General features: G+C 52.3%; 1 protein-coding gene across 4 annotated transcripts in view; it reads left to right on the top strand.

The window, feature by feature from the left end:
• The window catches only part of SEMA4B (semaphorin 4B), a 65,053-nt gene that overhangs the window by 48,840 nt on the left and 2,023 nt on the right, over positions 1–14,190 (top strand). For all 4 annotated transcript variants that reach the window (XM_078326782.1, XM_035303828.3, XM_035303826.3 and 1 more), the window contains 12 exons: positions 3,035–3,198; positions 3,365–3,427; positions 5,605–5,703; positions 6,415–6,526; positions 6,796–6,909; positions 7,043–7,194; positions 9,300–9,481; positions 9,573–9,723; positions 10,658–10,868; positions 10,972–11,087; positions 11,356–11,522; positions 13,984–14,069. In XM_078326782.1, the coding sequence (XP_078182908.1) occupies positions 3,035–3,198; positions 3,365–3,427; positions 5,605–5,703; positions 6,415–6,526; positions 6,796–6,909; positions 7,043–7,194; positions 9,300–9,481; positions 9,573–9,723; positions 10,658–10,868; positions 10,972–11,087; positions 11,356–11,522; positions 13,984–14,069 (1,617 nt within the window). The remainder of the gene's footprint in view (positions 1–3,034; positions 3,199–3,364; positions 3,428–5,604; positions 5,704–6,414; positions 6,527–6,795; positions 6,910–7,042; positions 7,195–9,299; positions 9,482–9,572; positions 9,724–10,657; positions 10,869–10,971; positions 11,088–11,355; positions 11,523–13,983; positions 14,070–14,190) is intronic.

The following is a 14,190-nucleotide window of genomic DNA, read 5'->3' on the forward strand; positions in this document are numbered from 1 at the left end:
TTGTCTCCAGATTTCTTTTTGAATTTATTTTTTATTTTATTTTTTTTTAAAGATGGGGTTTCTCCATGATGGCCAGGCTGGTCTTGAACTCCTGACTTCAGGTGATCCACCCACCTCGGCCTCCCAAAGTGCTACCGCACCCGGCCAGTCTCCAGATTTTTTAATGATCACCATTCTAACTGGCGTGAGATGGTATCTCAATGTAGTTTTGATTTGCATTTCTCTAATGACCAGTGATGATGAGCATTTTTTCATATGTTTATTGGCCTCATGTATGTCTTCTTTTGTAAAGTGTCTGTTCTTATCCTTTGCCCACTTTTGAATGGGCTTGTTTTTTTCTTGTAAATCTGTTTTAGCTCTTTGTAGATTCTGGATATCAGCCCTTTGTCAGATGGGTAAACTGCAAAAATTTTTTCCCATTCTGTTGCTTGCCGATTCACTCTAATGACTGTTTCTTATTATAAAAAGCAAAAGGGGCCGGGCGCGGTGGCTCACGCCTGTAATCCCAGCACTTTGGGAGGCCGAGGCGGGTGGATCACGAGGTCAAGAGATTGAGACCATCCTGGTCAACATGGTGAAACCCCGTCTCTACTAAAAATACAAAAAAATTAGCTGGGCATGGTGGCGCATGCCTGTAATCCCAGCTACTCAGGAAGCTGAGGCAGGAGAATTGCCTGAACCCAGGAGGCGGAGGTTGCGGTGAGCCGAGATCGCGCCATTGCACTCCAGCCTGGGTAACAAGAGCAAAACTCCGTCTCAAAAAAAATAAATAAATAAAATAAAAAATAAAAAGCAAAAGCATCTGTCCTCTCCCACCCTAGGCTTATTTAAAAGGAACTTTTTATGATTTAGGGTTGTTCTTCTACCATTATTTCCTCCGTTTTTTTAAGTAAAATGCTTATACCATTATTTCTTGGCTTATCTGACTTCCTGACTTGCTGAGAAAAATAAAGCTTTTCCTCACTTACATCCCTCTCCCCTTCCTCCTCCCAACATATTCTTCACTGTATTCACTTCCTTGATCAGTTACCTTTGCAATATGAAAGAGTATAATTGACTTGAATTCCTTATTCCAGCAGCTTGTGACCCTGTCACTCTCGCGAGAAGAGATAGAGTCTCTACTCTTAACCCTGCTACCATATTATGATGTCAATCTGTCATCCATTCTGCTTTCCGAGGTCAAGATTGAAAACACTCCCATTCTGTGTAATAACCATCAGTCTCAAAGCTAAAGACCAGTGCTTTTTTGGGAGGCCAAGGTGAATGAATCACTTGAGGTCAGGAGTTCGAGACCAGTCTGGCCAACATGGTGAAACCCCATCTCAACTAAAAACAAAAATTAGCTGGGTGTGATGGTGCACACCTGTAATCCCAGCTACTTGGGAGGCTGAGGCAGCAAAATGGCTCGAACCTGGGAGGTGGAGGTTGCAGTGAGCTGAGATTATACCAGGGCATTCTGGCCTGGGAGACAGAGCAAGACTCCATCTGAAAATCAAGAAAAGGCTGGGCACAGTGGCTCATGCCAGTAATGCCAACACTTTGGGAGGCTGAGGTGGGTGGATTGCCTGAGCTCAGGAGTTAATGGCCAGCCTGGGCAACACAGTGAAACCCCATCTCTACCAAAGTACAGCAAATTAGCCGAGTGTGGTGGCGTGAACCTGTAGTCCCAGCTACTTGGGAGGCTGAGACAGGAGAATTGCTTGAGCCCGGGAGGCTGAGGTTGTAGTGAGCCGAGATCACACCACTGCACTCCAGCCTGGGCAACAGAGTGAGATGCCTTCTTCAAAACAAAACAAAACGAAAAAACCAGTGCTGAACATTTGCATTACTCTGTCAATGCAAATCATGTTCACTGCAGGGCCAGGCAGGGGCCACCCTTACACTTCCTTCTCTTCAGGTCTAATGTGACTCAAAGGAAAATGTTAAATATATTTTCCTTTCTTAATATTCTATTATGTGCTCAAAACCCATTACTTTCTATTTCAGTTTGCTTGATACTTTGACCATGCATTTCTTTTTTTTTTTTTTTGAGATGGAGTTTCGCTCTTGTTATCCAGGCTGGAGTGCAATGGTGCGATCTCGGCTCACCGCAACCTCCACCTCCTTGGTTCAGACAATTCTCCTGCCTCAGCCTCCTGAGTAGCTGGGATTACAGGCACGCGCCACCATGCCCAGCTAATTTTTTGTATTTTTAGTAGAGACGGGGTTTCACCATGTTGACCAGGATGGTCTCGATCTCTTGGCCTCGTGATCCACCCGCCTCGGCCTCCCAAAGTGCTGGGATTACAGGCTTGAGCCACCACACCCAGCCGCCTTTCTTTTTTTTAAGAGACGGGTCTATGTTGCCCAGGCTGGAGTGCAGTGGCTATTCACAGGTGCGATCCCACCACTGATCAGCACTGGAGTTTTGACCTGCTCCATTTCCAACCTGGGCTGGTTCACCCTCCTTAGGCAACCTGGTGGTCCCCCACTCCCGGGAGGTCACCATATTGATGCCGGACTTAGTGCAGACACCTGATCGGCATAGCGCACTACAGCCCAGAACTCCTGGGCTCAAGTGATCCTCCAGCCTCAGCCTCCTGAGTAGCTGGCACTACAGGCACGCGCCACCGCGCCCGGCGACCATGCCTTTCTTGCTTGTTTTTCTGGAGTTTCGAATACATCACTTTTCCCAGCTGCAAAGCATTCAGTTGGGATGGGGCATCTTATTATTTTTGACTAGGTCCCCTTGGATTTTTTTTATTAATGTGTAGGTGCCATAGTAAGCATTCTTTTTTTTTTCCTGAAAATTCCAACACCCAGACGTAGTAAGCATTCTTGTACATACATCTCTGCATTGTTTCTTATGTAATGTTTGGGAGTCTAGGAATGCTATTCGCCCGTCAACCCTGATTCCCGCCCCCACCGCCCCTAGCCCCTTGCCACCCTTTGCCTTGCTGATTACCTTCCTTGAAATCAGTCCATTCTAGAGCCTGGTGCAAGATGCGCCTGTGCGAGGGGTAGCCCCAGGTAATTTCCATCTTCCTCTCCCCAGGCTCTGAAGAGCGGCCATTCCTCAAATTTGAAGCTGAAAACATCTCCAACTACACAGCCCTTCTGCTGAGCAGGGATGGCGGGACCCTGTACGTGGGTGCTCAAGAGGCCCTCTTTGCGCTCAGCAGCAACCTCAGCTTCCTGCCGGGCGGGGAGTACCAGGAGGTGAGAGGTGTGACCTGGAGCTGGCTATGCTGGGCAGAGGACCACAGAGGGAAGACGGACAGGAAGCCTGACCTTCTGGGTCCAAGGGTGATTCTGGTGGGAGAGGAGGAAGCCCAGCGAGCCCTCCATTTCTTCCCCCACCTACCTTCCCCCTTCTCATTCGCAGCTGCTCTGGAGTGCAGACGCAGAAAGGAAACAGCAGTGCAGCTTCAAGGGCAAGGACCCACAGGTGAGCTCGAGTCTGCAGGCGCGCTGAGCTGCAGGAGGGACAGAGAGTGGTGGACCTCCATCCAGGCCAGAGGCGGGAGGTGGGCACAGGCACAGCCAGCTATGGTGGGAAGGGCATAAGCATCTGAGATGGTCAGGCCTGGGTTTGAATCCCAACTCTATACTTACATGTCTACGACCTCCAAGAAGTAGAGTCACCTCTCTGGGCCTTAGTGGACCCACCTGTAAAATGGGGATGAGGCTCCGATCTCACCAGGCTTACAGTGAGGATTCAGGAAGCGAATAGGTGTGAGGAATAACAAGTCAACTTCCAGCTCCCAGCATGAACAGGGATTGGGCGGGTGAGGGTTGTGTCCCTCTGCAGTTGGTTCCTGATGTAGCACATCTGACAGATTCTGGTTTGGTTTTGGCCAAAGCACAGGATGAAATCTGGGTTGAACCCAGGTTCTCCTGGAGGACTCCTCACCGTCCCCGGAGGCCTCCTGCTCCTGAGTGCAGCAGGTGCTGGGCAAGGTGAGGGCAAAAGAGCGCTGGGTTTGGGGTCAAGACACAGGTTCAAGTCCTGGCTGCCATTCTGTTATTCACCTGACATTGATTAGGCACACACTCTGTGTCCATATACTTTAAGTACTGGAGATTTAGTTGTGAAAAAGAGCAGGCTGGTGTGGTGGAAACAGAGAGGAAACAGCAGGCCAAGGTGGGCAGATCATGAGGTCAGGAGTTCAAGGGTAGCCTGGCCAACATAGTGAAACCCCATCTCTACTAAAAATACAAAAAAAAAATTAGCCAGGCCAGGTGATGGTGCACCTGTAATCCCAGATACTTGGGAGGCTGAGGCAGGAGAATCGCTTGAACCTAGCAGGTGGAGGTTGCAGTGAGCCAGGATTGCACGACTGCACTCCAGCCTGGTGACAGTGAGACTCTGACTAAAGAAAAAGAAAAAGCAGTACGTTTACAAAGGTTATTGGGAGGAGAAAAGGTGGTGGTGAGGTTACATCTTGTTTAAAAAGTGACATTTGAGCCAGGTATGGTGACTCATGCCTGTAATCCCAGCACTTTGGGAGGCTGAGGCGGGTGGATCACAAGGTCAGGAGTTCCAGACCAGCCTGGCCAATATGGTGAAACCCCTTCTCTACTAAAAATGCAAAAATTACCCAGGTGTGGTGGTGCTTGCCTGTAGTCCCAGCTACTAGGGAGGCTGAGGCAGAAGAATTGCAGTGAGTTGAGATCCCACCACTGCACTGCAGTCTGGGTGACAGCGAGACTAAATCTCAAAAAAAAAAAAAAGTGACATTTGAGCCAAGGTCAGGAGAGGGTGAGGAGTTGACCATACCTGGAGGAGGGGCAGGACTTTTGATGTCACTCTGAGGGAGACACTTGGGAGGCCAGGGGAGGGCTGAGCAGACACGTGAACTGGTCTCACCTGTGTACCAAGAGGGTCACTCTGACCACTGTGGCAGAGTAGCCTCTGTGGGGAAGGACAGGTTGAGGGAGAGAAGTGAGGGGTGAGGGACAGTGGTGCCTCGGGCCAGTGAGAAATGCTCAGATTCCCAATGCATTTTGCCGATGGAGCCACCCAGGATGTCTGGGTGGGAAACTGCGGGATATGACCAACACGAAGAGTCAAGGCTGACTGCGTTTAGGGCCTCAGCAGCTGAAAAGACAGAACTCATGAAAGTGGCAAGATCTCAGGGCAAGCATGTGTTTTAGGGAGGACCAGAAGCTTGGTTGGAGGTGCCTGTAAGATACCCACGTGAAGGTGATGGGTGAATCTGGGGCTCAGGGCTCAGGGCTGAGCGTTCCTCCAACTCTGGGCTGTGGCTTCGTTAGCCCCCAGCTTGGTTGGGAGGGACCTGTGGTTTTCTTTGAGCTTCTGAGGAGGACGCTCCATGGGGCCAGTACAGCTCAAGGGGGAAGCATTCTGTGTCCTCACCCCCAGACTGAAGGAAAGTTGGCCCGTCACAAAACTAGCTGAGCCCAAGGCTCCCTGCAGCACGCACACTCTATACACACTCCACGTCCCTGGAAACCTCTGGATTTTCCTTTGTTCCCAGACCTGAGTGCCCCATGCCAGGTGGTCCTGGGAGCAGAGGCTGGGCCTGGGTATGGTGAGGAGGGCTCGGCGCTGCCCCCTGGTGGCATGCTTGGCTATGGGCCTGATCTCACTCCTTCCCACAGCGTGACTGTCAAAACTACATCAAGATCCTCCTGCCACTCAGCAGCAGTCGCCTGATCACCTGTGGCACAGGAGCCTTCAGCCCCGTGTGCACCTACATCGTGAGTGCCCCATCCTCACCCCTGAGGCTGGCTTGGGAACTGCCCCTCTTTCTGCCCCAGGGCTCCTGTTCTTCAGCATGGACCCCTGGTGAAAGACAGGGCCCAGAAGAAGGCTTCTAGGTACGACTGGCCTCCGAGAGCCTTGAGGTCCCACACCCTGGCACACAGACAGCTACAACTCCCTGTGCAGGGAGGAGAGGCGGGGGTGCATGCCGTCACTCACCACGAGGATCCTGGCCCACCCAGGCCTTGCCGCCCCCTCCTGCTTCTGGCAGCCTCTCTCCCTCTCCTTTGCTTGATTCACTTGTCTGACCTTGCACACCCCCTCCTCAGCACACACCCCTAGCAGAGGGTGCTGTTTGATGCTGTGGGTTGGAGCCCAGCATTGGGATCAGACATGCCTGAATTTGAATCACGTCGCCTCTTCCAGGCTCACATCGTTTTCTAAGCCTCACCTCCACCAGGGGCTGTGAGACAGTGCAGCACCGTGTCTGGGTGAGGGCTCTCTGGAGGCCAACTGTCCAGGTTCAAACCCTGTGGCACCGTGTCCTGGGTGAAGAGAGGATGGCCTCCCTGACACCTGCCCCCTTCTGTCCTGCACACCTCACCTGCCTGCAGAGTTGCCTTCTCTGGTATCCTTCTCTCTTTCTCGCCAAGCCTGCTCCTCATTCCCTGGTGTGTCCCTGAGCCCATGTATCTGCCCTCCCTCAGAACGTGGAGAACTTCACCCTGGCAAGGGACGGGAAGGGGAATGTCCTCCTGGAAGATGGCAAGGGCCGTTGTCCCTTTGACCCCAATTTCAAGTCCACGGCCCTGGTGGTTGGTGAGTTTTGGGGGCAAGATGTGTTCATTGAAGCTCCATCTGGGGGCAGGCAGGGCTAGAGGGATAGGGTGTAGGGTAGGTCCATGCCATGCTCATTTCCAGGGCACGGAATGGCCATGGACTTGCCTTGGGTTTGGTTTTTCCAAGTTACTGCTTCCATCTCGGCCCACCACAGGCAAAGCAGGCAGTGCTGGGGTCACTCTGGGCCCTGGGCAGGGACAAGAGGCCATGCTGAGGAGCGCATTCCCATGGGAATGTTCTCTTTGCAGATGGTGAGCTCTACACTGGCACAGTCAGCAGCTTCCAAGGGAATGACCCGGCCATCTCCCGGAGCCAAAGCCTTCGCCCCACCAAGACCGAGAGCTCCCTCAACTGGCTGCAAGGTGAAGTCCTCTTGCCACCACCCAGAGGGCTGGGATCCTGTGCTGGGGCCCTAGGAGTGGGGCACTCTCCCCCAGCAGGGCCTGTCTCCTGGGTTGCTGGGCTGACTCTGAGCTCCTAACCTGGCCCCTGCAGACCCAGCTTTTGTGGCCTCAGCCTACATTCCCGAGAGCCTGGGCAGCTTACAAGGAGATGATGACAAGATCTACTTTTTCTTCCGAGAGACTGGCCAGGAATTTGAGTTCTTCGAGAACACCATCGTGTCCCGCATTGCCCGTATCTGCAAGGTGAGGGGGATGGGCCGACATGGTGACACCCCGGTACCTCAAAAGCGCCACAGCTGCGAGACCACCCATATTCACGCGTGGCCTTTCCCATCCCCCAGGGGAACAGCCTGGCTAACAGCTGTTCTCTCTCCTTTTAAATCAAAATATCTTACAACTTTTTTCTTTTTCTTTTTTCTCTTTTGAGACAAGGTCTTTGCTCTGTCACCCAGGCTAGAGTGCAGTGGCACAATCACAGTTCACTTCACTGCAGCCTTGACCTCCTGGGCTCAAGCAGTTCTCCTACCTCCGCCTCTGGAGTAGCTGAGACCATAGGTGTGCGCCTCCATGCCCAGCTAATTTTTGTATTTTTTGTAGAGATGGGGTTTCACCATTTTGCCCAGGCCTGTCTCAAACTCTTGGGCTCAAACAGTCCACCTGCCTCAGCCTCCCAAAGTGCTAGGATTACAGGCATGAGCTACTGCACCCAGCCTTTTTTTTTTTTTTTTTTTTTTTTTTTTTTTGAGACAGAGTCTTGCTCTGTTGCCCATGCTGGAGTGCAGTGGTGTGATCTTGGCTTACTGCAACCTCCACCACCCAGGTTTAAGGAATTGCCTGCCTCAGCCTCCTCAGTAGCTGGGATTATAGGTGTCCGCCACCACGCCTGGCTAGTTTTTGTATTTTTAGTAGAGATGGGCTTTTACCTTCTTGGCCAGGCTGGTTTTAAACTCCTGACCTCGTGATCTACCTGCCTCGGCCTCCAAAAGTGCTGGGATTATAGGTGTGAGCCACCGCACCCGGCCCATTTTTTTCTTACTTAAAAAATGTGAAAATAGAGAACTGTACAGACAAAAATCACTTACAAGATAAAGAGGCACCATCGTGACAGCTGGAGAGCACAGACTCCAGAGGCCAACCATCCGGGTTCAGACCCTGCTAGTCCAGGATCCTGGGCAAGTCCCTCACCTGCTCACTTAACCGTTTCCTCATCTGTTAAGTAGGAATACTGACACTGACCTCAGTGTTGTTATGTGAATTCATTTCATTCCTCCATGCGAAGCTCTTAGAAATGTGGTGGGCAGTGAGTAAACTTGAACGATTGGTGTTACCACCCAGCACCCCAACAAGAAGAGGTCACTGTGCACATTTTAGAATGCCCCCTCTTTTTTTTTTTTTTTTTTAAGTTTGGCATGTGTGTAACTGTGTGTGTGTGTGTGTGTGTGTATTTTTTTTTCTTTTTTGAGACAGGCTCTCACTTTGTCACCCAGGCTGGTGTGCAGTGGCAAGATTTCACTGCAACATCCACTGCCCAATTTCAAGCGATCCTCCCACCTCAGTCTGCCATGTAGCTGGGACTAGCAGCACATACCAGCACACCCAGCTAATTGTTTTATATTTTTAGCAGAGACAGGGTCTCAAACTCCTGAGCTTCAGTGATCCACCCACCTTGGCCTCCCAAAGTGCTGGGATTACAGGCATTAATAACATAAGTACAGTCCCGACCTTGTACTTAGATTATGAACTCACCCGCCAACATGCCTTAGCCTGTATCAGGGTCCTTTGGCTGCCTTGTTTGCTCAGCAGTGAATTGCAGCCTCCTTTCTGTGTCTAGGCAGGCTCTGCTGGCTCATAGTAAGGAGCACATCCTCCTGGTGGACATGGACACTGCCTCCAGGTCTTCTTGACTTTTTTTTTCTTCTACACGGAGTCTTGCTCTGTCACCCAGGCTGGACTGCAGTGGCGCGATCTCGGCTCACTGCAACCTCTGCCTCCTAAGTTCAAGTGATTCTCCTGCCTTAGCCTCCCGAGCAGCTGGGACTGCAGACGCACGCCACCACACCTGGCTAATTTCTGTATTTTTAGTAGAGGCAGGGTTTCACCATATTGGCCAGGCTGGTCTTAAACTCCTGACCTTGTGATCCACTGCCTTGGCTTCCCAAAGTGCTGGGACTGTAGGCGTGAGTCACCGCGCCAGGCCATCTTGTTTCTTTCATTGGACCTTAGTCCTGGCCTTCTCCTGCCCTTCAGTCCTGGTGTCTGGGGTGGGTCCGTCGAGGCAGTCCTATGCCATGCGTTCCCCTCATGGCTCGGCGTGCACCTAAGCCCAGACCATCCCCGTGTCCCTCCAGGGCGATGAGGGTGGCGAGCGGGTACTGCAGCAGCGCTGGACCTCCTTCCTCAAGGCGCAGCTGCTGTGCTCACGACCCGACGACGGCTTCCCGTTCAATGTGCTCCAGGACGTCTTCACACTGAGCCCCAGTCCCCAGGACTGGCGTGACACCCTTTTCTATGGGGTCTTCACTTCCCAGTGGTAGGACCCCCAGACCTCGCTGGAGACGGGAGGGTGAAGGATGGCTGGGACTGGGGCCCCCAGTGGGTTAATGCGGTTATTTCCTCTGCAGGCACAGGGGAACTACAGAAGGCTCTGCCGTCTGTGTCTTCACCATGAAGGACGTGCAGAGAGTTTTCAGTGGCCTCTACAAGGAGGTGAACCGTGAGACGCAGCAGTGGTACACCGTGACCCACCCGGTGCCCACACCCCGGCCTGGAGCGGTGGGTACTGGCTCCCTGTACCCCACGGGGGTGCTGGGAAGATGTGGGTCCCCACACTATGCTGGGACCACGGCTGCCTAGCCTCAGGCAAATCACTTGGCTTCTAAATCTGTTCTCTCATCTTTAACATGGATACATAGGCCAGGCATGCTTGTCTACAGGGTTAGATATAACCACGAATGTCAGAATATCTTCCATTCTGTTTCAGGATTGCTGGGCAAGTGTGTCCCCATCAGGGCCCTTGCTGCAGGCTCCGTACTTGGTCCTCTCCCCTACTCAGCTTCGAGCTTCTTATTTAATTATCCAGTGACTGAATGGCCAAGCTGTGGGAAATGGTCCCTTCTTCCTCCCTTCTAGCCTAACGGGCTTCCCTGCAAGCAGACCTTGAGACAGGGATACACGTGCCAAATAGTTAATTTGGGAGGTGATGCCAGGAAGCAGCATGAAGGAATAGGGGGGCTGAGAGGAAGAGGGAAGGAATCAAGTAAGGGTGTCAGCGAGCCGTTGTTGCTGCGCCAGAGCTGAGTCCCGCCAGAGCCCCTGACAGATGGCGAGGAGCACCTCTCAGAGTTTCAGGAAGCCCCAGGCAGTGCAGGAAGGAGCTGCCCCCTGCACTGGGCCACTGCCCAGCCAGGGCTTCCTGCCAGCACTGGTGAAGGGTGCTGAGGAGCAGGGAATGTGGTCCCCGTTCTTGAGGCCCTGGGTCTGAGGCTGGGGTGGTAGGCGGGGAGGAGGCATAGCAAGGAAGCCCCCCAGGCGCTCGGCTTCTCCACACCCTGGGCTTTGCCCTTGCTCTCTCAATTGCACGCCAGCTCTGGGCAGCACTGCCAGGGATGTGCCCTGGCTCTGGGGGGATGGACACCACTGCTTTCTACTGGAGAGGCAGGGTGCTGCCCTGGGCATGCTGGCCTCACGCTGCTGCCTTTGCCTCCAGTGCATCACCAACAGTGCCCGGGAAAGGAGGATCAACTCATCCCTGCAGCTCCCGGACCGCGTGCTGAACTTCCTCAAGGACCACTTCCTGATGGACGGGCAGGTCCGAAGCCGCCTGTTGCTGCTGCAGCCCCAGGCTCGCTACCAGCGTGTGGCTGTACACCGCGTCCCTGGCCTGCACCACACCTATGATGTCCTCTTCCTGGGTACTGGTAAGTGTCTGCAGCCTGGTGGGCTCAGGGGAAGGGGTGTACATGGCCGGTGGGTCCTGGGCGGTGGGCTCCACCCCAGGCCTGAGTCCTGTCCACACCCCAGGTGACGGCCGGCTACACAAGGCGGTGAGCGTGGGCCCCAGGGTGCACATCATTGAGGAGCTACAGATCTTCTCCTTGGGACAGCCCGTGCAGAACCTGCTTCTGGACACCCACAGGGTGAGCAGGCCAGGGAGGAACCCTGGTAGGGTGCTTGGGGGGTGCCCTCCATCAGCGCCAAGCGGTCCCCACTCAGCTTCTCCTTCCTTGCCTCAGCAGGGCGGAAAGATTCAGGATCCAGGCTCATGGCATGAGCTATTAGAAAGTAGGGTCACTGGTTCTATAACAGGCCTCTTGGGGTTGGCTCTGGGAGGCATCCAAGTGAGGTGGCCATGGGTGCTGGCCCTGGCTGCCCGTCCCGCTTCTCATCCCATGTTTGGCTGTGCAGGGGCTGCTGTATGCGGCCTCACACTCGGGCGTAGTCCAGGTGCCTGTGGCCAACTGCAGCTTGTACCGGAGCTGTGGGGACTGCCTCCTCGCCCGTGACCCCTACTGCGCTTGGAGTGGCTCCGGCTGTAAGCCTGTCAGTCTCTACCAGCCTGAGCTGGCCGCCAGGTAAGCACTCCCAAAGCCCCTTCCCACCTGTCCATCCCTGCACGGGTGGCTTCAGAGCACCATGCTGGGCCCTCTTCAGGACCACCACACCTCATGGACGTCCACTGTCTCAGTACCTTGCTAGGCCGTCCTCAGGACCACCATACACCTCATGGACGTCCACTGTCTGAGCATGATCATTCATTAGCTCATTTGCTTCAAGTGAAGTTCAGACGGGAAATTATATGTTTGCCTTGGCTACCTATAAAATGAGGACATGATTTGCTTAAGTATGAAATAGCACAGCTTTGAAAAACCTTGCAGGAACATGTGGATTAGCATGTGAACGTGCTTAGTAATAGCAGGGCTACAAAACAGTCCATTAACAAACCCATGAAAAACTGGCTTCAGGCTGGGCTCAGTGGCTCACGCCTGTAATGCCAACACTTTGGGAGGCCAAGGCAGGTGAATCTTGAGGTCATGAGTTCAAGACCAGCCTGACAAAGATGGTGAAACCCCATCTCTTTTAAAAAAAAAAAAATGGTTTCGGCCAGGCGTGGTGGCTCAAGCCTGTAATCCCAGCACTTTGGGAGGCCGAGGCGGGTGGATCACGAGGTCAAGAGATCGAGACCATCCTGGTCAACATGGTGAAACCCCATCTCTACTAAAAATACAAAAAATTAGCTAGGCATGGTGGCAGGTGCCTGTAATCCCAGCTACTCAAGAGGCTGAGGCAGGAGAATTGCCTGAACCCAGGAGGCGGAGGTTGCAGTGAGCCAAGATCGCGCCATTGCACTCCAGCCTGGGTAACAAGAGCGAAACTCCATCTCCAAAAAAAAAAAAAGGTTTCAGAATAACCTATTTGGATTATAAAATGCTTATTTAGAAAATAGGAATGAACACAAACAAAAACTACCCCTCCCCCATCATCTAGAGCATCACAGTGAGATTTTCATATATTATCCTCCCGGATTTTACTACATGTGTATAGAAAACAAAACTCCTTTTATTTTATTTAATTATTTTTTGAGACAGAGTCTCGCTCTGTCACCCAGGCTGGAGTGCAGTGGCACAATCTTGGTTCACTGCAACCTCTGCCTCCTGGGTTCAAGCGATTCTCCTGCCTCAGCCTCCCGAGTAGCTGGTATTAATAGGTGCCTCCCACCACACCAGGCTAATTTTTGCATTTTTAGTGGAGGCAGGGTTTCACCACGTTGGCCAGGCTGGTGTCGAACTCTTGACCTCAAATAATCCACCCACCTTGACCTCCCAAAGTGCTGGAATTATAGCCGTGAGCCACCACTTCTGGCCATTCATATATTCTAAATAACACTGGGAACTGCTTCACATATGGATTCACCAAGTGTCAGTTTTTAAAAAATCCGAGTATGAGTTTCCAGCCTGTACCTGGAGGGACACCGCAGGATGTTAACTATCATGATCACTGGCTGGTAGACGCTGTGATTTTTGTAATGTTTTCATCTTTCACGACTGGTTTTCTGTTTCCTGAGTGCATCCAGAATTACTGTCCTTTTTTTTTTTTCTTTTTTGAGGCGGAGTTTCGCTCCTGTTGCCCAGGCTGGAGTGCAATGGCGCAATCTTGGCTCACTGCAACCTCCACCTCCCGGGTTCAAGCGATTCTCCTGCCTCAGCCTCCCAAGTGGCTGGGATTACAGGCATACGCCACCACGCCTGGCTAATTTTTTTTTTTTGTATTTTTAGTACAGACAGGGTTTCTCCATGCTGGTCAGGCTGGTCTCGAATTCCCGACCTCAGGTGGTCCACCTGAGTCAGCCTCCCAAAGTGCTGGGGTTACAAGCGTGAGCCAAAAAATTTTTTTCAATTAAAAATAGTTTTTTTAAAAAAAAATTTTTTTCCTGGCCAAAAAATTTTTTTCAATTAAAAATAGTAAACAGAGAGATATACATACAGATCCAGCTGTCCTTCCAGTCTTTTTCTGAGGGTACATACTGTTTTTCATTATTATTTTTTGAGACAGGGTCTCTCTGTGTTGCCCAGGCTGGAGGATAGTGGTGTGATTACAGCTCACTGCAGCCTTGGCCTCCTGGGCTCAAGCAATCCTCCAACCTCACTCTCCCAAGTAGGTGGAACCACAGGCATGTGCCACCACACCTGGCTAATTTTTGTATTTTTTGTAGAGACGGGGTCTCGCCATGTTGCCCAGGTTGTCTTGAATGCCTGGGCTCAAGCGATCTACCCACCTTGGCCTCCCAAAGTGCTGGGATTACAAGCATGAACCACTGCGCCTGGCCACTGAGGGTACATACTGTTTATGTAATTAAGGGAATTGTTATCTTAGTTTTTACTTGAAATAACGTGTAGACAGAGGAGATGCTGATTCCTTCATGTCGGGAATCAGCTCAGGAAAGGCCTTTGTCCAGGCCCAAGTCTGCACTGAGGGGTGAGGGAATGCGGACGCAGGGGACTTCCTGGCCAGTCCCAGACTCTCTCTGGTCCTCAGGCCATGGATCCAGGACATCGAGGGAGCCAACGCCAAGGACCTTTGCAGCAGCTCTCCAGTCATGGGTCGATCTTTTGTACCAATAGGTGAGGTACCCCTCAAAGGGTGGAGAGAGGTGGGGACAAGTCTGCTTGGAACTTCCCCCAGGCACAGATGTTGTAAACGCCTTTCCTCACATCCTTGCCCCAGCCCTGTAGTCAGGGCCCC

Source organism: Callithrix jacchus, chromosome 6 (genome assembly GCF_049354715.1).
Source record: "Callithrix jacchus isolate 240 chromosome 6, calJac240_pri, whole genome shotgun sequence".
Taxonomy (NCBI): Eukaryota; Metazoa; Chordata; class Mammalia; order Primates; family Cebidae; genus Callithrix; species Callithrix jacchus.